General features: G+C 39.2%; 2 protein-coding genes across 4 annotated transcripts; both read right to left on the reverse strand.

The window, feature by feature from the left end:
• Positions 1 to 745: 745 nt before the first annotated feature.
• On the reverse strand, positions 746 to 16,405 carry LOC110713348 (transcription factor bHLH25-like). Of its 2 annotated transcripts, none has more exons than XM_021891813.1 (4): positions 16,078 to 16,405; positions 15,692 to 15,983; positions 3,448 to 3,780; positions 746 to 1,297 (listed from the first exon to the last, which is right to left on the reverse strand). In XM_021891813.1, exons 2-4 carry the CDS (start codon positions 15,806 to 15,808, stop codon positions 1,235 to 1,237), a joined length of 513 nt encoding a protein of 170 aa, XP_021747505.1. In that variant the 5' UTR covers positions 15,809 to 15,983; positions 16,078 to 16,405; the 3' UTR covers positions 746 to 1,234. The 2 variants fall into 2 exon arrangements, with proteins under 2 accessions (XP_021747505.1, XP_021747498.1); XM_021891806.1 differs by having other exon boundaries at positions 3,448 to 3,783.
• A 1,234-nt stretch (positions 16,406 to 17,639) lies between these two features.
• Positions 17,640 to 20,710, reverse strand: LOC110713360 (transcription factor bHLH19-like). 2 transcript variants are annotated; one of them, XM_021891825.1, is made up of 4 exons: positions 20,552 to 20,710; positions 20,386 to 20,448; positions 18,185 to 18,451; positions 17,640 to 18,008 (listed from the first exon to the last, which is right to left on the reverse strand). In XM_021891825.1, exons 2-4 carry the CDS (start codon positions 20,398 to 20,400, stop codon positions 17,931 to 17,933), a joined length of 360 nt encoding a protein of 119 aa, XP_021747517.1. In that variant the 5' UTR covers positions 20,401 to 20,448; positions 20,552 to 20,710; the 3' UTR covers positions 17,640 to 17,930. The 2 variants fall into 2 exon arrangements, with proteins under 2 accessions (XP_021747517.1, XP_021747514.1); XM_021891822.1 differs by having other exon boundaries at positions 20,386 to 20,455; positions 20,552 to 20,708.
• Positions 20,711 to 23,095: the final 2,385 nt, after the last annotated feature.

A 23,095-nucleotide genomic window follows, 5' to 3' on the forward strand; every position in this document is an offset into this window, starting at 1 on the left:
GAAAATAATTTATTTTTTAATTACGTTTAAAAATAATTTAATAAAAATGTATAATTTAATAACAATTTATAAGTTTTATATTTACTTTTCAATTACGTTTAAAAATAATATAATAAAAATTTATAATTTTTATATTTATTTTTCAATTACGTTTCAATTATAACTTAATAAGATTGTTATTTATTTGTCAATTACGTTTTAATTATAATTAATAATATTTTTTTTATTTTTCAATTACGTTTTATTTATAATTTAACATTTGAATTAGTAGTATTTATGGGTTTTTTGAAAGTATATCAAAATATATCAAAATGCATGTCTATTTATAGAGAAAAAAAAATCTATCCGTTGGTGAATTTTGTTTTTTTTTTTTTTTTTTTTTTTATAATTACAACGGTTATATTTACCTTACAAAAATATAACCGTTGTAATAAAAGCAAAAAAATCTGATTGGTTGGAAGGACAAAGCCTGACGCGTGTCGCATCCCCATTGGCTGGGTCTGACGCGCGTCAGGCCAGCTGCCCCCTTATTTTTTTCCCTTTTTGCCCCTCAAAATGGCGTCGTTTCGCCCTTCTTTAAGGCAAAACGACGTCGTTTTGCAAGCCAGAAAGGAAAAAAAAAGGGAAAGCGGCGTGTACATGTGGGGCCCACCGGTTACTGTTCACGAGTATTTCCCCTCAACTCTTGTGCGTTTTTCATAGCTCTCAACGGTGAGGGTTTTTTCCCTCACTAACGTAATGCTCGGGTATTTTTTTTACACCTTTATTTTTACTTGTGAGGGCTTTTTTCCTCACTGCCGGGAGTGCTCTAAGGACCTGTGATACATATTTTTTTTTTTCAACGAAATTTGACGAGTAGTATAATTGTTAAGTTAAATAAAAGGAAAATGCTTTATGTAGGCCTAAGGGATATGTATAAGAAGTTAAAAGAAAAAATTATTAATGAAATATATTCATCAATTACATTGATTTACGCGTGATTTTGTCATGCATTCCTAAACTTATACCAAAAATGGAAAGATATTAAATGCTTAATTGTATTCCTAAGGGCTGTGTATAGCATTACTAAATTAAATATTCCACTTAATGAAAAAGTACTCCATATCAATTAAGTACGAGAAAGGATTCCTCCATTTAGATTTGCCAAAGGCCTATATGTACTTATACTGGTACAACAAATCCATTGTTTGACAAAAGTATGCATGTACGTAGTACTTCGTAAGATGCAGCTAGCTTAGAGAACCATCCTTAGTTTTTGCACAAGCTCCTTTGCTGTGATTCCGAAGTTTTCATTCATCTGCATAAATAAAACAATAACTCCAACGAATCATAAATTGATTGAACCAAGTACTCCGTACAATTTAATTTTTACCCCATAAACCATAAAAAAAAAATCATCAAAGTTAATTTTAAATGTAATATCTTGTTTAATTAATTACCTAAGCTAGTTACTTTTTTACTCTTAACAATTGCCAATTATTAATTTTTTTTTAAACATTGCCAATTATTATTTCACTTTACTTTTATCATTCCTTATATCACTAAAAATTCTACACCGCGTTTTCTGTGTGGCTGACCACATTATGTGGCCGACTGACACACACTAAACCACTAATCGGGTAACCCCTGACCGACTGAGTAACCCCTAACCGAGTAACCCTTGACTGACCGAGTAACTCCTGACCGACTGAGTAACCCCTGACCAATTAATTCCGACAACACAATATGGTCAGTCACATATGAAACTTTGTGAAAATTATATGATAGTCATCCTTAAAATGACTACCATAGTACCATCATACTAATTTTTCATTGGCTGATATTTTATTTATTTTTATGTCAAAATTAATTACCAATGTTTTTCTTAATTCTAATTTATTTTTTAATATTTTCATAATTAATTTATGAATTATTTTGTAATTTAAGTAATAATCAAAACTTAATTTCCTAAATTAATATATATATAATGATAATTATAAAAAAATCAAAAACTATTTCAAAATTAATAAATGAATATTAAAATTTAGATAAACAATTTATATTTAAATTTGACATTAAAATTTAATAAAAAATCAGCCAATAAAAATTTAGTATAATTATAGCCATTTTAACGATAACTACAATACAATCATACAACACTTACATCACTATGATCCATAAAAAACTACGTTCTACATAATTAAAACAATAGTTGTAAACAACTTTTTCTTTTCTACTTAAAAAGTAAAAATAGGGATCCGCATTTCACTTACTAATTATTTTAGTAAATAAAAAGATAAACAAATGAGGGATAGTATAAAATTTGACCTTTGAAACACTATTAATCTATTATAAATTTGATGTGTCAGTTTTCATAGGGAGGATAATCATAGAATATATCAACGTACGAAGTACTTGTATAAGATAAGAATTCCAAATATTTTTTATTGTAACTTGTCAAATTGTATGTGATCCAACATTAGTTCGGAGTATTTGCTGGCGAAAATGTAACAATTTATGTCGGTATATCAATGAAGAGGGTGATTAACTAATATCATAATGATGGTGGTTTTTAAATAATATTCCCTTCGTTTTATTATGAACATATATGATTTGACTGTTTTCATTAATTACACATAACTATGTTTATTTTTACTAATTTATTATAAATAATAATTATTATTTTTACACAAATTCTTATATGTGACTGGTCACACGGTGTGACCAAATAATGTAGGGATTACTTCGTTAGTTTTATAGGGGTTACTCGATTGGTGTTACAGGGGTTACTCGATTAGTATTACAATGATTACTCGATCGGTATTATAAGGGTCACTTTGTTATAATCTATGACTATTCCACCATTGACAAAACAGTTATCTGGTTATGCTATTTTGGGCTTTGCTCTAATCGAAGCTATCACATTGTTTGCCTATCCTCCTTCCAAGAGGCAAAGGTTGCTTGCTAACTCTCAGCCATGGAAGATTCAAAATCATCTCAGGCATGGGTTCTCCCAGCCAATTGAGATAGTTGGATTTTTCAAGTTTCATGATATTAACAATTTTATAATTTTTACTAAAGTTTTATTATGTTTATTAAAAGATAAACTCATGCATTGATGTGTATATCATGTTTGATATTGCAAGTTATTTTGAATCAAAAAAGTAATTGGAAATTTTAAGATACATGATGATGTACTTATTGATAGTCAAATAGGTGCTTCAAAGTTCAAAGGGTAATTTTTTCGACACCCAATCACTTTTGCTCTTTAATATCCCTCCAAATGATAAAAATAAAGGGGGGGGGGGGGGTGAGGGGGAGGGAGTGGGGAAAATATACAATAATTACTTTTATGTGCACCTAATAATTCTAGAGATATACAATGTATAATAGAGAGACGAAAATATTATGTTATCAACTAGATCGAGTAATAAAAGCGAGACAAAAAATTATGATTCAAATAGTTACCTTGGCGATTGTAGTGATATCCATGTCATGATTCCCAAAAGAAAGAAAGCTGGTACCATTAATAGACAAGTTAACCTTCTCCATTTCGTTCAATATCGTTTCTAGTAATCCATGTTGGTTCTTACAATAAATTCTAAGCAACACGTCCTTGTTGCTTACTTTAGCTTCTATTTCTGGAAATTGCAAATCAACGGTTTCTTTGTTTTTATGTTTCCTCTTCACTAGCATTGCTGATTCAACATTTTGAGGCTTTGCTTTTTCTTCAAGGTCTTTAACACGTTCTTGGAGCTGTTTCACGTACTTAATTGCTTCTTCAAGCACAGATCTTTTATCCTTCTAGAACAAAAAATGTGTCATTTTAATTGGGATCATTCATATTTATGATTATATAGATCCAAATTAAAGTAGAAGTTAATAATCTATAGTACTCATATGCTTAGACCAATCTATACTACTCATATTCTTAGACCATTAAGGCATTAACTAGGGTTAATTGTGATTAGGGGATTTTGCTCCCACCAATCACCATCTGACAAGTGGATCAATCAGGTTCCGCCATGTGTCCGTCACATGGGCCAATAGGAGCCTGCCACGTGTCAAGCAATGATCCGTCCACCTTGGACCTGTTACGACACGACATGTGTCCTTCCCATAACACCTGGGATAACCGGCCACCCAGGCCCAACTTCCGAGGGAAGCCCAATCAACCCTAGGTTAACCTAAACCTAGGATTGGCACGTTTCCCAAGGTTATAAATACCTCCCTTAATCCTCATTAAGAGGGATTAGATTGATTACACAGAGATTTACACAGAGTTACAAGCAGATTACGCTAAAACTCACATCAAACACTCTCACCTAGAGAGACCCACTCACTTTAATTTCCGCATTAATTACTCCTTAATCAAGTACTAACTTGACCGTTGGAGGCGGAGCTCCCACCACCAGGAGTCTCCGTTGTTTTGCAGGTACAGACGTCCGGTTCCAGTCTCGGAATTGTAACTCTCCCGCAGGACATCAGAAAACCCCGAAACATTTGGCGCCGTCTGTGGGGAGAGTACTTCTGAGATGGCATCCAAGTCTGTACCGACTCCTGAAGAGAGGCGTCCCCTAGACGACCCTCAAGTTCAGTCGGACCACGATACTGAGAGTGAATTTGAAGTTGAAGCTCACACAGCTTCAGACGGGACCCTAAGGGCCCGACGTACCCGTCAGACCAAAAGGAGGGAACGGGAACATCTTCATACAGGAAGCGAGCCAGCAGACGCACCGCCTGTTCGGCAACAGCCGACTGATGGGTCTGCTCCCATCACAAGGAACGAACTCATGACCTTCATGAGGGACTTCAAGGGAGAGATTCAAGAGTTGATCAACAAGAAGCCGCCTGCTCTGGTCAAGGAGCAGTCGGCTAAGAAACCCTCCACTTCGCTGAAGAGGAAGCCAGTTCAAGGGCGAGAGGCGACTCCTCATCCTAAATCTAGGAAGCGGGAGCCACCTGCCCTTGATTTCACCAAATTCCGTTTTCCTACAGGAAATAGGAAACCTGTTCGTCATATTCAGGCGGACGGGTCGAAGCAAACATTCACAGACGCTCGGCTACTGCTAGAGCAGAAGAAGAGTGACCGATTGTCAGAGTCGGCCTCTACTTCAAACTTCCAAGACAGTCTGCGAAATACCTCAATGAGGCATACGCAGTCGTATCATGAGAGTCAGTCAGGCGGTACCTCCCGTCAGTCCGGCTTTCATAGCGACCAGGCGGTACCAAACTTACCGTTTGTGCCGCAACAACAGTATTTTTTGCAGCCACCTCCGTTTGGTGGACATGCAGCAAAAAACGTCCAACCTATGGACTGGCAGCTACGGTTGCTTAGACTTGGTGAACAGCCGTCGGCCTTCTCCAAGGAAATTACTGAAGCCGCTCAGCCGACCAAAGTGAAAAATGTATTAGTAGGTGCCTATGACGGCACTACTAACCCAGAAGACCATCTGATGGCATTCACCAACCTGATGTACCTTCAAGGGTTAGATGATCCCACTTGGTGCAAGTGTTTCCCAGCGACTCTCAAAGGAATCGCACAACAATGGTTCGGCAACCTGCCGACTGGTTGTGTAAATAACTTCAGGACGCTTGCTTACTTATTCACCTCCAACTTCGCCATGAACATCCCGGCGAAGAAGACGACCCTTGATTTAGGAACAATTCAGCAGGGCGAGAAGGAGGGGCTTCGTTCTTACATCAGGCGTTTTAACCTGATGAGAATACAGATTCAAGGGTTACCGGATGAGGTAGCCTATACTGACTTTTTCAGAGGTCTCAAGGACGGGTCGACCTTCAAATTTGACTTGGTCCGAAAGAGGGTGGCGACTCTTCAAGAGGCCTTGATTGAAGCGGAAGCCTATATACAGGCGACTGATCTTTGTACGGTAAAACAGTCGGACGGGAAAAGGTTCGACAAAAGAGAAGGACGACAGAAACACTCGTCAAACAAAGATGAGAAGAGAAAAGAGGTCTGGGCGGCTGATTCCTCTAAACAGCCGGCCCAGAAAAAGAAAAAAGAATTCAAACCATACTCCCCAAAGTATGCGTTTAACAAGGATAACCAGTTTATCCTAAAAGAAATCAAGGGACGGATCTCAATTGAGAAGCCGGTCCCCATGAAGGGTTCTGCAAACAGCCGGAACCAAGAAAAATTCTGTGCTTATCATGATGATGTTGGTCATCACACCAATGACTGCATCAGTCTCATGCGGTATCTGGACCGCCTGGCTGAGCAAGGTGATCTTGACACTTATGTCAAGAAATCTACGGGGAACACTTCCTCAAAAAAGCAGTCGGCCAAAAAGAAACAACAGGCCAACAGCTCCGATACAGATGATGCAGTCGTCTACATCATCGCAGGCGGCTTCTCAGGAGGCGGCCCCACTATTAGGGGCAACAAAGACAATATCAGATGGTTAGATGTAAATTCCGTTCACCAAGAACGGCCGTCCAAATATTCATTTCCTGAGATTGTCATCACTGAAGAAGATCTAGGAGGGGTAAGAGGGCCGCATGACGACCCTATCGTTATTGAATGTAAAGTGGCCAACCAGAGAGTTGGCCGAATCCTCATAGATACCGGAAGCTCCTCAGATATCATCAGTAGCAAATGTCTGTCGAAACTAAAATATCAGACTGATTGCATACATCCGGCCTCCCACCCTTTAGTAGGGTTTGGAGGAGGAGTCGTCCACCCACTGGGACGAGTGGATTTACCCATCCGCCTGGGCGAAAAAGGGGAAGGACGACACATGGTAGTCCGGTTCCTGGTAGTAGAAGAACTCTCGGCCTACAACATGATTCTGGGACGACCAACCCTGAATAATTCCAAGGCTTTTATAATCCCATCTCTTATGTTTCTCAAGTTCGAGAGGGATAATGGAACAGTCGGCTCCCTAAGGGGAGATCAGAAGATGGCCCGAGAGTGCTATCTCTCGGATGTCAAGCCCACTGTTATGGCCACTGGGTCAAGTGGTGAAAAAACAGACCTTGACAATGTCAAGGAGAGTGCGCCTGTTCAAGAAGCAGGCAGCAAGAAGAGAAAGGCATCCCAGACAGGGGCCGCAAGAAAAGAAAGAAAATAGCAATCATTGGCAGAGGAGCGGTCGGATGAGTTCCGCCCTCAGCCGGCTGGTGAGCATACGGACCTGATCTTAGACGACTCACGTCCTGATCGAACAGTCAAAGTTGGGACGACTGCTCTGAGAGACCTTGGTGACGACTTTCACAAACTATTGAAAGAATACAAGGACATCTTTGCATTCGAAGTCCATGAAATGCCAGGCATTAGTCCTGATCTGGCGGTACATAAACTGGCCGTGGATCCAAAAAAGAAGCCGGTACGGCAGAAGAAACGGATCCATGGCGAAGAAAGAAGTCAGGCGGAAGCCGCCGAAGTTAAAAAATTACTTGATGCAGGGTTCATTCGGCAATGTTACTTCCCAGACTGGGTTGCAAATGTGGTGCTTGTTAAAAAGCCGAATGGCACCTGGCGAATGTGTGTAGACTACACAGACTTAAACAAGGCGTGCCCCAAAGACAGTTACCCTCTGCCTAAAATTGATAACCTGGTCGACTCAACAGCCGGCCATGCTTTGATGAGCTTTATGGACGCCTACTCTGGTTTCCATCAAATTCCTTTGTGGAAGAAAGATCAGGAGAAGACGGCCTTCGTCACTAATCAGGGGTTATACTGTTACACGGTCATGCCGTTTGGTCTTAAGAATGCCCCGGCTACCTTCCAGCGAATGATAAACACTGTGTTCTTTGATCAGATTGGGAGAAACGTCGAGGCATACATTGATGATATGATTGTCAAGACTAAACTTCAGAAAGATCATCTGTCAGACCTCCGAGAAACTTTCGCCACACTCAGGCGGCACCATGCCATGCTCAATCCCAAGAAATGTGTCTTTGGAGTTGAGTCTGGGAAATTTCTCGGATTCCTTATCAATCAGAGAGGAATAGAGGCGAACCCTGAGAAGGTGCAGGCGGTCATTGACATGCAGTCGCCTCGTACCATCCGAGAGGTTCAGAAGTTAACAGGTTGTCTGGCGGCCTTGGGAAGATTTCTAAGCCGATCAGGCGACAAATGTTTATACTTTTTCCAGGCAATTAAGAAAAAGGCAAGGTTTGAATGGGGGCCGGATGCTGAGGCCGCCTTCCAGAAATTGAAAGTTCACTTGCATTCCTTGCCGAGGCTGGTCAGCGCTTTGCCCAAAGAAGTACTCTACATGTACCTGGCCGTCTCTGATCATGCGTTAAGCGCTGTTCTCCTTGCTGAAAGTGACGGCTGTCAGCTCCCGGTCTACTTTGTCAGTCATGTACTGAAAAATGCCGAGTTGAGGTATCCCCTAGTGGAGAAATTTGGTCTTGCACTCTTCATGGTTGTTAAAAAATTGAACCCTACTTTTTGGCACATGCAGTCGTCGTGTATACAAACCAACCTATCAAGCGGCCACTGACCATCATGGAGTCGTCAGGCCGAATGATCAAATGGGCCATAGAAATACAGAGCCTCGAAGTTACTTTCGAGCCTAGAAAAGCAGTGAAGGGGCAAGCCTTTGCTGACTTTATTGTTGAGATGACTCGTCCTCCTGACTCTCAAGTTCCAGACCAAGTCTGGAAGGTATATGTGGACGGAAGCTCTACTTCAAATGGTTGTGGAGCAGGCGTCATATGTCAGTCGCCAGAGGGCGACAGGTACGAGTATGCTTTACGCTTCAGTTTTCAGGCCTCAAACAATGAGGCAGAATATGAAGCTTTACTAGCCGGGATCCGCATGTGCAAGGCGGCAGGGGCAAGAAAAATAGACGCCTGTTCCGATTCACAATTGATAGTGAGTCAATACAATGACGAATACGAAGCAACCCATCTGGCCATGATCAAGTATTTACAGGCGGTCCGACAAGCAGTCGGCTCCCTTGAGGATTTCCATCTGATCCAAGTGCCGAGATCAGAAAACAACCAGGCGGATGCACTGTCAAAATTAGCATCATCCGCCTCCTCTGATACTCCTCGAACTGTTTTTTGGGAAGTAATGGAGAAGAGAAGCATCGAGGAAGACCCTATTGGAATCCTAGACAGAAGCTCAACCTGGATGCATTCAATCAGGGCATATCTGACAAACGGTACACTGCCGGATGATCATCAACAGGCGGCAGCACTGAAAAAACGAGCCACCAGTTTTGAAATAATAAAGGGAGAACTTCACAAAAAGGGGTACCTTCAACCCTTCTTAAAGTGTGTTACTCCAGAAAAGGGACGAGAGATACTAGACGATCTTCACTCTGGTTACTGTGCTTCTCATATAGGCGGTAGGACGCTTGCTCAACGGGCAAGGCGGCAGGGCTACTTTTGGCCTACTTTAGAAGCAGATGCAATGGAGATGGTGAAAAAATGTGACAAGTGCCAAAGGTTTGGCAAGCTAATTCACCGTCCGGCTACTGACCTCACTACCATTCGTAGCCCACTACCGTTTGCTAAGTGGGGCATGGACATTCTGGGTCCATATACGCCTGCTACAGGCGGAAGGAGGTACATACTTGTTGCCGTCGACTACTTCACTAAATGGGTAGAGGCGGAGGCTGTAAAGAGAATCAAGACGAAGGATGTAATTTCATTCATTTGGAAAAATGTCATCACTCGGTTCGGGGTTCCCATGTCTATGGTTTTTGATAATGGTCCCCAATTTGAGACGCCTGTTCTCAAAATCTGGTTGGGTGACCAAGGAATTGCACACTACTTTGCATCTGTCGGCCGTCCACAAGCAAACGACTAGGTAGAAGCCTTTAATAAAATCATCTCAGACGGTCTCAAGAAAAAGATTGAACGAGCAGGCGGCCTATGGGCGGATGAATTATCACATGTTCTCTGGGCCATTAGGACGACTGAAAAAAGGGGCGACTGGAGAAACTCCATTCCTCCTAACTTATGGTGCGGAAGCTGTTCTTCCAATAGAACACTACGAGCCGACTCTTCGAGTAATGCTATATGACGAAGAGGCAAACTGGGAAGCCATGCGCCTGACATTAGACTCACTACCTTCAGAGGGGCATGCCGTCTGTACCTTTACAGTCGGCTACTCTCCATTGAGTATTTCACTCTATCTTCAGAGGGGCATGCCGTCTGTACCTTTACAGTCGGCTACTCTCCATTGAGTATTTTACTATCTTCAGAGGGGCATGCCGTCTGTACCTTTACAGTCGGCTACTCTCCATTGAGTATTTTACTCACAATAGGGGCATGTCGTCTGGACATATAGTCGACTACTCTCTATAAAAAAATGGCCGACTGGTTCCAAACACATAGTCACCCCCCTAATACTTAGCTAAAAAGATTAGGGCCTGGCCGACCCTGTGCCTAACAGGCGGCTACCCTCCTTTTACTTAGCACCTACGTTCACCAAGAACTTACCAAGGCCACAGGCCGAATGATCAGACCAGGCGCCAAGCCAACTGATCAAATCTTCAAAACTAATACGACCTGTCCCAACATCATAGCAAGCGTCCGGCGGCATCCCTCCGGATGAAATTCGTCGCAGAGAGCAGCTCCCTTTTGGGTGGAACATTGCTCTATAAACTAATTACACGGCACCTATACGACTGTCCCCAAGGGCAACCACGTAGCCGTTTTTGAGACAAGGATAACTCTATCACTAACCAAACTAGTGGTAGTAGTTGACGTCTGAGTCAGATGACCGCCTGTATTACTTGGGATAAATGCAGGGGGTACCTCTTGAGTTAATAGCCTACAAAGATTGGCGAATCAAGGGGTCTAGCCGGCCTCCGCCGCCTGGTACATCTACTTCTCAAGCAAGAGTGACGGCGACTGAGTAACACCAACGTTAACTCATAGTCACTCCCTCAAACTTGGTATGGAACTTAAAAGGTTTGAGTAGACCGCCTATTTTTTGGCAAACAGCGGCACTCAAACCCCTATTCCTACTAGGTAACCTCTTGAGTTAATAGCCAACAAACATTGGCGAATCAAAAGGATCAGCCGGCCTCCGCCGCCTGGTACCTTTACTACTCAAGCAGGAGTGACGGCGATTGAGTAACTCCAAAGTTAACTCATAGTCACTTCTTCATCCTTAGTATGGAGCCTAAAAGGTATGAGTCGTCCGCCTGTTTTTCGCAAACAGGGACTCTCAACCACTACTCCTGCTAGGTTAACAACTTATGAGTTAAAAGCCAACAAACATTGGCGAATAAAGGGGAACAACCGGTACCCACCGCTTGATACCTCTACTAAGTTCCTTGGCAACTAAGTAACAATCATGTTCACTTGGTCAGACCACTTTCCTACTTGGTTAAATTTACAAATGACAAAACTGCCTGCCTAAAAAGGATCCAGTCTTTAAAATAGTTCGAATACCAATTAGATAAATGGCCGACTGATCGTCTATCCTGGAAACAAACAACCAGTCGTCCAGGGGCATAGGCGGCGTGACTAACGTGACTAACTATCCGTACCTGTCTGCAACTATCGGCCATGTAAAACAGTCGGTCTAGTGAACAATTGGATATTACAATATTCAATACTTAGACAAATTTGAAGCAAAACAAATATTCATTAAAGTGAAGCCGGTCATTAAAGACCGGCAAAATATTCAGAGCCCCGGCCCCCTGGCTGAGTAAATACAAAACAAACGGCACGTAGGCCGTGGAAAGAATACATAAAGCTTAAGAAGGGGGCATATCTTCAATATTAGCAGCTGCCGCCTGGTCATCACTCTTCTTGCTGGACTCGGCTTCAGCTACATCCTTTTTTGATACATTACCCCCAAGCGGCACAAGCGACACTACCGGCTCCTCCTCCTCCAACGCTTCCTCCAACGCCTCTTCCTCAGCAGCCGCCAAGATCTCTTGATTATATGTATCAGAACACTGGCGGTATGTTTTTTCCCATGAGGCAAAGTCGGCATTGGGGAAGAGGTGGCCCCAAGTCATGCGCTGGATTTGAGCAGAGTCTTCCATCATCTCCCGGACCAGCTCTTTCTTTTCTTGCTCGGCCTATTCCGAGAGCTCCTGGGTAAGACTCTTCTCCTGGGTCACCAGGCGTTCCTTTACGTTGGCCAAGGATTTCTCCAAGGCTTCGTATGAGTACATATTTAGGCGAAGAGGTTTCAGCTCGGCCTTGAGATTGGTGATGGTCGCCTCCAGTTCGCCATTCCTCTTATGGGCCGCCTCTAACTGAGCCCGAACAGCGGCGGTAGCCTGCGCCTGATAATAAAGAATATCAATGGTCAGAACTTCATTTTGTGCAATTTGAAACATTGCCTTATCACAGTCAGAGGCGGCCATAGCTTTTGCAGCCTTTACCTCTTTGTTCTTCCGGTCAAGCGGCTTGCGAAGGCCGTTCACTCGGAGCAGGGCCTAAGTAAAAAGGAAATGGCGTCAGTTTCCAAACAAAAAAGAAAACAGGCGTCCAGAAATTCAAATACTCAAAAATATGCTAAGTATACCTCAGCAAGGACCCATGCAATCCCGTCTAGGTCAAGGGTGCCGACACCCCTGACCGCCTCCCTTTCAGCTGGAGGAACGGCCCTGATCATAGACTTGGCCACCTCTACCAAGTCAGGCTCCTGAGGGCCGGCTGCATCAAGCATAAACAAACGGATTAGACCTAGTAAAAAAGGGAGCAAGTCTAAAATTTACAAGGACAACTTCATACTTCTAGGCGGCCCAGTTGGAGTTTTAGAAGAAGTGGCCGACTGTTTCTCAGCCGCCACATGTTTCCTGGCAGAACCAGGAGAGCTCGCAACAGTCGTCCTCCGGGCCTTGGGGTCCGGCTGTTGGGAAGAAGAAGCCCTTGGAGCACCCGTCTAAAAAAAAAAAAAAAAAAAAAAAAGTCAGTATATGCATAAACACAACTCCAAAAAAAAAGGGTGAAAGGTTCGAAGCCCTCCAAGGTGCCCCCTTCTTGGGAGAGTCGGTTGAAGCTTGTTGCATGATGGAGGCCCGCAACATGGCCGCCGCAGTCTTGGAGGCGGTAATTTTGCTCATAGCGTCCGCTGCAAAAACAAATAGCAAAGTTAATAAGTCATAATAAGAAATGTATGGAACAACAGAGTATTCGACAGGCCGACTACCTCTTGAGCACCGACTGCTGAGGCCACAGGCGGCCAAAAAGTACTCGTCATAGAGCCATTTGAAGCTCGGGACGCAGTGCAGGGGTACTTGCTCTCGTACCCCTGAAGTAGAGTCGACCCTTGACTCTACTTTAAGGAGTCCTTTATCCAGGATCTCTTTCTTAGCCTTGGGGGGAACAGGCGGCATGCTGCGGCCGCCTGCAAGAAAGGGCAGATTCCTGTTCCACCTATTGAAGCGCTTGTTCAGCTCAGTGTCTGAACTCTCAATGATGAGGAAGGTGCTCCGCCAGTCCTTCCACTTGTTTGCTTTACCTCTCGTCATGAGGTAGCCCCTGTGGCTTGTCAATTGATACCAGCCGGTACCGCCTGCCTTAGGGGTCCGGCTGAGATAGTTCATATGGGCGAAAGCCTCGAAGCTCGGCTTCACCCCGTGCAGTTAGCACCCGGCCACATAGCCGAGTACATTGACCCAGGAGTTCGGGGCTAACTGCCATAACCCCAACTCATACCCATCCAAGATCCGCTGAACAGCCGGATTCAATGGGAAGCGCAGCCCAGCCTTGATGGCCGCCTCGTAGCAGCCAAAGCAGGCGCTATCATAACTGGTACCAGCCGGCCAGACGACTGTGTCTTCTAGATCCGGCACAAACACTAAAAAGTCGGGGCCCATTGTGTGGTTTGCGATAAAGCTCTCCACTTTCTCTTGCATGACTGTGATCCGGCCCCGAGGTACCGTGCAGTAGTAGGGGGTATTTTGCTCTCGGTAAGAGGCGAATGGCTCCGCCCAATTGTCCCCCTTCTCAACTGCGTGAGAAAGCCTCGCCTCTTGCAGGCGGCTGTTTTTCTCTTCTGTGTCCAGAGAAGCATGGCCAGAAGAGCTAGACTCGGAATCGCCCTCTGACGAGTCCGAAGAGGACGACTCCTCCCCTCTCCCGGAGGGGCCCGCCTCCTCTCTTTGAAAAGGAGCAGAATTGTTAATTGTTAAATGGGAAGGGGTCACTAAGACTCCTCCCTCAGAATTGCCGGCTTTCAGGCCGCCTTGTTTCACTTCCACATCTGGCGCCTGGTCAGATGTTTCACTAATCGGCACCCTGTGGGAGGAGCCGTCTGAATTTGAGATCCTAGCAGTCTTTTTCGTTCTGGCCATCCTGCTCTGCATAGACACAGATACAGTCGGACTTTGTATAAAGGGCAAAGATAGGTCCGGAAAAGGGCAGGCGACACTCCTAGTCCTAGATTCAGCCGTCCCCGGTGACCGACTGATCACTAACCTAGGTCGTGTCGTGTGCTTCCGTGGTGCCATTTCAAAAAAGTAAAAAAGAAAATTAAGAGTAAGAGAACCGACAGTTACTTGAACGAGTGACGATTGATGAAGTTCTGAAAATCCTTTGCAGTCGGCTTGTCAGAACAGGCGGTAGGCAGAAAGGGTCCAAAATGTCAGAGCAAGTTCAGGGGTCCGAATGTTCTCAAACAGTTCTCAAGTGTGAAAATGACTCAAGTCAACACTCCTTTATATAGGCGAAGTGAGAAGGCGAAGGGTCACTTCCAGAATTCAAAATTTGGGCGGGAGAATCTCTCGGCCCTTCGCCGAGTGACACCTGTAGCATGCCGTCGCCTGTTACAGTTCGACACCTGTCACAGGTAACACGTGACCAGTCACGTGCCACCTGTGAGGGGCAAATGATTAGGGGATTTTGCTCCCACCAATCACCATCTGACAAGTGGATCAATCAGGTTCCGCCATGTGTCCGTCACATGGGCCAATAGGAGCCTGCCACGTGTCAAGCAATGATCCGTCCACCTTGGACCTGTTACGACACGACATGTGTCCTTCCCATAACACCTGGGATAACCGGCCACCCAGGCCCAACTTCCGAGGGAAGCCCAATCAACCCTAGGTTAACCTAAACCTAGGATTGGCATGTTTCCCAAGGTTATAAATACCTCCCTTAATCCTCATTAAGAGGGATTAGATTGATTACACAGAGATTTACACAGAGTTACAAGCAGATTACGCTAAAACTCACATCAAACACTCTCACCTAGAGAGACCCACTCACTTTAATTTCCGCATTAATTACTCCTTAATCAAGTACTAACTTGACCGTTGGAGGCGGAGCTCCCACCACCAGGAGTCTCCGTTGTTTTGCAGGTACAGGCGTCCGGTTCCAGTCTCGGAATTGTAACTCTCCCGCAGGACATCAGAAAACCCCGAAACAAATTGTACATCTTCAGATTATTGCACTAGCTCCCTTTTGTGTCGAGAGTTTACTTTGAATAGATGGAGGTACTTTAAACATCAAAAAGAGATTAACGAGTAATTTTACCAAAAATAGATGCTATTAACGCTTTTGATTCGTTGTTATTAGTTGACATTATTATTATTAGACTCCCTCTATCACAGAATAACTGATAACATATTTTATGACAAAATATATTTTTATTATGTTAGTAAAAAATTATAGTCAAAGTTAATATATAAATAGTGAAAAAAGTCTAACGTCTCAATTATTTTAGGACGGAGGGAGTATTCAATTAAATGGTGAATAAGGTGTTACAAACTTCCAAGTTATTACTATGAAATACAATCAATTGAAAATTCAAATTAGTTACCTTTTCAAAGCAAGGAATGACTTTTGCGAGAGCAATGAATCTTTGGCTAAGTTTGTCTCTTCTACGTCGTTCCGCAATAGCATGGTATTGACTCAACAAACTAGAGTTTAAAGCCATGGATCCAGTTCTGTTGTTACACCCACGGCTTTCTTTCGCCTCAGGGACCTCAAAGCCACCACGATGTAGAGTTCCGTCGACACCGATTTCGCCAAAGTCTTGATCATCAGTCGTGCAAGAAGATAAGGCTCTCTAAAGACGGAGTCGGGCTGTATTGAAAGGACTCCATTTATCCCTAAAATTGACCGAGATTATTAGAAAACAGAAAATGAACCATTTTTAACTAGCATAGCTAATATATAAATCAAATAAATTGTTGATAATCTTACCAATTTAGTATCAATGAATTGAAAATTGTACCAATCTAAGTTTGCTACTTATAATTAAGGAATCCACCGCTTTAATAATCGATTTTTTTTGTACTGAATTAAACCAATAAACAAAAGATGGCATGGATAGCGTGAGCATAAAAGATAATAATATCAGTGTCATTATTAGAATCATTGACGATTATACAATAAGATCATCCGGTTGTGTATTTTGATAACGTGTGTTAGTAATTGGTCTCACGCAACTACTCCCCGTAAATAAATACAAAAAAATACTTGGTTTAGTGGTAATAACTGTATCTAATAACTATAGGTTTGGAAAATTACTCTCCACCTACCACATGTGAATTGGATCAAGATTCCCTTGCCCTCACTCTTAAAAGGTTTGCACTCTTGCTTGTTAATTCGAGTAGGGTTGACATGTGACAGGTTCCAATTTAATAAAATGTCTTTTCCCTTTAAAAAAGCTACTCGTAATTTATAACACAATACTAAAACAGACACCATGTGACACATGTTACTTCCTGGCCTGAAGCTAGTTTTTTCCATTAATTTTTTTTGCCTACGACATTAGCTACTTATAGTAAAATTTACAATCTATAATTGTATACACTTTCCTACAAAAAGATATACTAGTAACGGTGATTCACTTCAAAATTCCTAAAAAAATATAAAATTGTGATTCACATATTTTACATATCTTTAATTGTACAAAATATTATTCAAAATCTATTACTTTGTATAATTTTTGTTACCACCAATTTTACAAGTACAAATCAAAATAAAGACAAAAGTAAAAATAAAAAATACAATATAGCTTAGAAACATAAAGATTGAGCATAGAAAAAGAAAATAAATAAATGGGTAAAAATGTGTACACCGGAGACCAAAGGAGTAACATATATCACAAATTTTCATATGTGGCCGGTCACATGGTGTGGCAGGGGTTACTCGGTCGGTGTTTTGGTATATGTCAGCTTGTCGCACAGTGTGGCCAGTTTTACAAAAAGTGCATATACTTGTACAATTTAAAATAGTAGAATTTACAAAAAAGGAAAATTATTTAATTACAAAAGACAAGGGTTGACGTGCTATACTGGGCTTTGGGTCCATGGATCATGCTTGATGTGCTAGCCCACAGGCCAAAATTGAACTCGAATAGGCCTTAAAATAGGCAGAGGGTCGAGCCCATATCACATAAACCGAGCCTGGACCTTGTGTTCCCCTTGACAACAACGGGCTGGACTGGTTTTAACGTGGGCTAGGCTAGGCGGCGGGCATCTTTAGGTTTGCCCTGTTTGCAACATATTAGTCTCGTGCATGTTGCATTATTATTCCTCAAGATTCGTGCTTGTAAATCGTTCATTCTATATGCAAGTGAATGCAACATATAGAAACGATGTTATTATGATTGATCAACTGTTATATCATGAACAAACATACCTTACAACACCATGTTCCCACTAGTTATAGGTAAAAAAAATCTAGATAAGATGTGATGAGAAACGCTCTAAATTTGCTATTAGGGGTATTATTATTTCAAAGGCGTTAAAATAAATAAATAAAAAGTAACATGTGTAAAATTTTATCATTGACTTTCAGAAGTATTACACAAGGACATACATAGTATATATGTAGCACGCACAAATTGGTTTCAATTCTAAACTTTCAAAGTGTTGCTTATTTTTTGTAGTAACACTTTTAAGTCTCAACCATTATGTTACATTGGTTGGATGTTAAACATAACCATTGCATACGAAATTATATACTACGTAGTATATTTGTTGACAATGAAATAGCCACACTTTTACAAAGCTACAATGATGCGTCAACCTTTATTTGGTCCTTAGAGTTTAGGGGCTAGCGACGAGGAGAGCCGAGCGAAGAGTTTTAATAAGATCTTTCATCTTGTGGTTGAACCCCCTTTCCATCTACATAAATCAAAATCAAAATAGCTAAGCTAGATTTTGTCTAGTTTTTCAAACCAAGTAAAGAACAGTAATAATCATTGATTGATGATATTTTCCTTTATATATAAGTGGTATATTGTTGCATTAATAGTTAATATAATTTTGTAACAAAAGGAAATGGAAGAAGGTTTGATTACCTGTGCAACGATTGTAATGTCCATGGCCTTATTGTCAAAGGGAATAGTGCTACAATTAACAACCCTCAAATCGTACTTCTCTACCTCTTTAAGTATTGTCGTCAAAATCCCTTTCCTTTTCTCACAAAAGACGTTCAAGAGGATCTTCTCGTCGAATACCTTTAACAAGATTTCTGGAAGTATAATATCAAGATTGGCAGTATTGCTAACATCGCCGCTGGTGGCTGTGTCATCTTCATCATTTTGTTCTTTACTACGTATCACAAACTATATATATATATGAAACATGAGGAAAAGTGTACAAAAAGTGTAGTAAGAAGAAATTTCACATTATATCATCTAAAAACATCTTGCAAATTTTTGGGGTATAATGTATTTATAGAGCTCAGATAATCAGAATAATTATATGGATAGAAATACCCCGTATTAAATACCCCGTGTTAGATTAGTGGTCATTGATTTGAGATCCCCTTTATGTAAAAGGATATTGCTAACGAGCTTTTCGGGGCATTAGATTACTAATTAATAGTAGTATATTACTAAAAATAATATATTATTAAAAATAGGAAAGCATGTCAAAATCACGAGTAGATCAGTGTAATTAATGTTTATTTTACTTTGATATTTCCACTTTAAATTCTCTTATTTAACGCCCCTAATATAAGTGTAATTATTCGGCCTAAATCCTAAATGGATCTTGTTAACGAACGCTCCTGGGCGTTAGATAAGCATTTAAAAATTACTTGAAGTGGTATTAATTTGGGATTGCTTGACAAAATCACGCGTCGATCGATGTAATTAATGTTCATTTTAATCTAATATTTCTAGTTTTAGTTATCTTATCCAATGCACCTGAGACGTTCGTTAATTATTGCCACATTAAATTGACCAAATATGCAAGTTCTACTCCATAAGAAAGTGATTATCCAAATATTTTTTGTTTATCAATATATATATAATATTTGCTAAATATTGTTTGAACATGCTAATATTAAATCAATTCCAGTAGACATAAAAGATCTTTCCATAAGGCCAAAAATAACACCAGTTATTTAGGTAATGACCAACTAAAGTATATGTCATTACCAAACACACAAACATATTTGATACAAAAATCGAACAGTTTTACGGGACAAACCAAGGAGTTGTGACGGAAAAAAAAAACGGCGGGCTCTCTTCTCCAATTTAATTTGCCTAGCATAATCCATCGTTATACCAATCCACTAACATTATAGGCCAACAATCGAGAATTTATCTTCGTTTTCTTAAATCTAAGAATTCATATACTTGTTGAGTAATCAAATTGGAACCCTTAATGCAAAAAAATTCGAAAAAACCAAATAACCACTAAATCTATGACATATGAGCAGCGATTAATAGAAGAAACACGTTGTAACAAAACGAATTAATGTGTATTATGATTATTGATCAAGAGATATAAGATGGGTGTTTAATTTTGGTTGAACAATGTGAAGAACATCATGAACAATGAAGAACAGTACATGAAGAACATGATGAGCAATTTTTTTTTTTTTTGAAACCTGATGAACAATTTTTTAATTTTGATTTAATTTTATTTTGATTATTAACAAGTAGTAATTAAATTAGAAAATAACAAAAAAAAAAAAAAATCGGAAAATATTAAAAAATAATTTCTCGAAATTAAAAATATATTTAAAATAATTAAAAAAATAATTTTTAATTAAAATTACTAATTAAAAATAAATCAAAAAACAAATAATCTCAATCATCCATTTTAAAAAATTGTGGTAGTCAAAAGTCATGACTACATTAGAATTTTCAGTTAAGAAAGTATGATACATACTATCAAAGTTATTTCATTTTATTTTTCAAAATATCAATATTAAAAATTAGTACTCTACGTAGCAAACTAGCAACTACAGGAAGTGGCGATCAAGGACATGGATGACTGAGACTGTTATTCAATTCCACGAATTGAATGTTAAAAAGTAAAAGTCATTTCACAATTTCACAATGGAGAAGAGATAAATAATGGAAAGCATTAACTTCACATACAAACAACAGCTCATACGACCCTCCTGCCGTATGCTTTGTATTATTATGTCGATTATTTAATTACATTGTTAACATGACTATAAAGTTCGAATTATTTAGAAAAAACTTTTTTGCAAACTAAAAATCTATACAATCCAACAAAAACAAAAACAAATAAAACTTACTCGGCATGCTTCCATTATAAATCTTTAGGTAAATATTTAACTAGTCTTCACACTTTCTCTTTTCTGCAAGCTTTAAAGCCAGATTGAAAATCAATAAAGAGTTGTTATATTAAAATTAAAATGGAAATCACTATACAATGAAGGAAAAAGGAGAAAATAATTGTACCTGCGGAAGCTAAAAAATATGAATAGATGTTGTGTAGAGTTGGGAGGAAGCAAGACTTAATATTTGATTATGAACACTTTATTGAAGAAGCTTAGTTTCTTTTTATAAGTGGATCGGAATTTTTTATTTGCCTTTTTTTTAAAATTGTAAACCTTATCCGACGAATAAAACTTAAGGAAACAAAAAAAAAAAATAGTTATTCTATTGTTTAAAAACTACTCCGTATTATTATTTATGAAAGTAGCATTAGTTGTGAAGTCTTGTTGGACTCAGTCTCATTTTTTAGAAAATTACCATATAATAACTTTTACAAATATATAATTAAATATCTTAACAATCAAATAGAATTTTTCTTTTTTAATTTGAAGATGTGTAAAAGAAAAAAAATGAAAATAAAATAAAATGGAGGTAGTATATAGTTAATAATATACATCGTAGTATATGTTAAATTTACAGTATTTTACAATCACATTATTTCTAATTTTAAAACTTAAAAATTCCACTTTCAAATTTATCTTGGTAAATGTTGTTAAACAAAAAAGAAGTTTATGAAATGCAGGGAACATAAAAGTTATAAAATTATAAATTACTCATTTCGTATCAGATCACAACGTTCAACTTAAATATTTAATAGAGTATGCAACATATTTTTAGGTCCCAACCATCAGTTTAACCTTTTAGTTGAATTGATCCTCTAACATGGTATTAGAGATGATTGAGGCTAAATAATGTATTTTATACTCTATCAATATTCTATATAGAAGTTCTTCTAATTTATAAAGGATGGTTTCTTTTGAAGTTATTAAGTTTTACGTATCACGCACCAATATATTGCAAAATAAATACATATAAAAGGTTATGTTTGTTGTGCGTGGCAAGTGTTTTAATTTTGAACAAAAGGATGAGATTCTATACTTGCCTCCTCCAATATTTTTTATTTATTTATTTTTTATCAAGATCCGCAAATGATACATAACTTTTATTATCCTACTTTTCTTAATGTTACATTATCTACTTTGTATTAAAGTTTTCCTTTTTTCTTTTACTTAACCAAGTACTAACTGTACTATATTTATTTATTTTATATCCATTCATTTTTTTTAATCATATATTTGTAATACATTATTTACTTTTAATTCATAAAAACAACACAAATTTACAAATTTTGCTAGAAACAAAAAAGTTATGATAAATGATTCAGATAATATAAGTATAACAGAGAAAATTACGAGTAATTTTTAGGAGTACTTAAAAAAGAAAGTGTTGAAAGGGAGAAAATTACGATTAAGCACACTTTTATGTTTTATCATGTTTTAGGAGAATGATGATGTAAAGGAGTTAGCATGTAGAACTGTCTCGCGTCCCCTCTCGAGGCTCTTCTAGAAACCCCCGTGCAACGCAAGGGCAATCTCTTTTAGTTTTGCTTTATTTTTCTAAATTTGTTTATTTATTTTAATTTTATTTCCTTTTTGCTCTGATTTTTTTATTTATAAATAAAGGGTATTAAACACTCACCAACTCGTCATATCAATGTCTTTGTCTACTTCTACATACATTGCAACAAGCCACAATGTTACAAAATAGATAGTCCTCATCTTTTGAAGTGCCCTAATAAGACGATTCTAACAAAGTATTTCTATGATTATATTTAATTTTATGAATAATTCAATAACATTAGCCAAATGATATATATGAATAGCACAAAATTCGAATTAGGAGGTTAAAAAGTACTACAAAATCAGCACGTTTTCTGTATGTATGACTGACCGACACACACCAAAACACTGACCGGGTAACCCCTAACCAACTGAGTAACCTATGACCAATCGAGTAACTCTCTTGACCGACCGAGTAACCCCTGTCCGACCCTTAATTGAGTAACTCCTGATCGATCGAGTAACCCCTTTCCGATCAAGTAACTCTCTTGACTGATCGAGTAACCCCTGATGATCAAGTAACTCTTATAACCCCTGACCAACTGAGTAACCCCTGACCAAGTAATCCTAATCACCTGGTGCGGCCAACCACATATGAAACTTTAAAAAAAAAAAAAAAAAAACTTCCTCCATTTCTCTAGGCTAATATTACAATAACAATTACCATTATTTTAAAAAGTTTCTCAAATATTATTGCAATATTATCATATATATGGACATGTTTCTCTCAATCTCTCTTCTCATTGCATTACTCCCTATCCTTATTTCTCTTTATCTCTCTTTTCATCTTAAATTTTGTATTTTTCTCTTTGTTGCAATATTAGAAATGCGCAGAAATTATCTCTCTGCGGGCAGAGTTGTGAGCAAATTAGATCATGCACCTTGTCCATGCTGGCTATGGACTACTATGGTTACCCTCCCCACCACCCTAAAAGAAAATCTACTTTTTATTTTAAGATTTATTTTTTTTTAAAAAAAAAAATTAGGTTTTAAATTTCCATTTCAAAATTGTAAAGTAGCTTTATATTTGCGAATTTCAAAGGGAGAAAAAGCAATTTAAAGTATATATATGTCATTGTAGTGAAAGAAAATTCACCTGTTTAGCTAG

Source organism: Chenopodium quinoa, unplaced genomic scaffold, assembly GCF_001683475.1.
Source record: "Chenopodium quinoa cultivar QQ74 unplaced genomic scaffold, ASM168347v1, whole genome shotgun sequence".
Taxonomy (NCBI): Eukaryota; Viridiplantae; Streptophyta; class Magnoliopsida; order Caryophyllales; family Amaranthaceae; genus Chenopodium; species Chenopodium quinoa.

Coding starts and splice junctions, on each gene's coding strand:
- LOC110713360 (XM_021891825.1), bottom strand. Junction 18,009..18,184: donor ACATTACAATCGTTGCACAG/GTAATCAAACCT, acceptor TGATTTATGTAG/ATGGAAAGGGGGTTCAACCA.
- LOC110713348 (XM_021891806.1), bottom strand. CDS start 15,808: ATGGCTTTAAACTCTAGTTTGTTGAGTCAATACCATGCTATTGCGGAA. Junction 3,784..15,691: donor TCATTCCTTGCTTTGAAAAG/GTAACTAATTTG, acceptor TTTTTGTTCTAG/AAGGATAAAAGATCTGTGCT. Junction 1,298..3,447: donor ATATCACTACAATCGCCAAG/GTAACTATTTGA, acceptor TTATTTATGCAG/ATGAATGAAAACTTCGGAAT.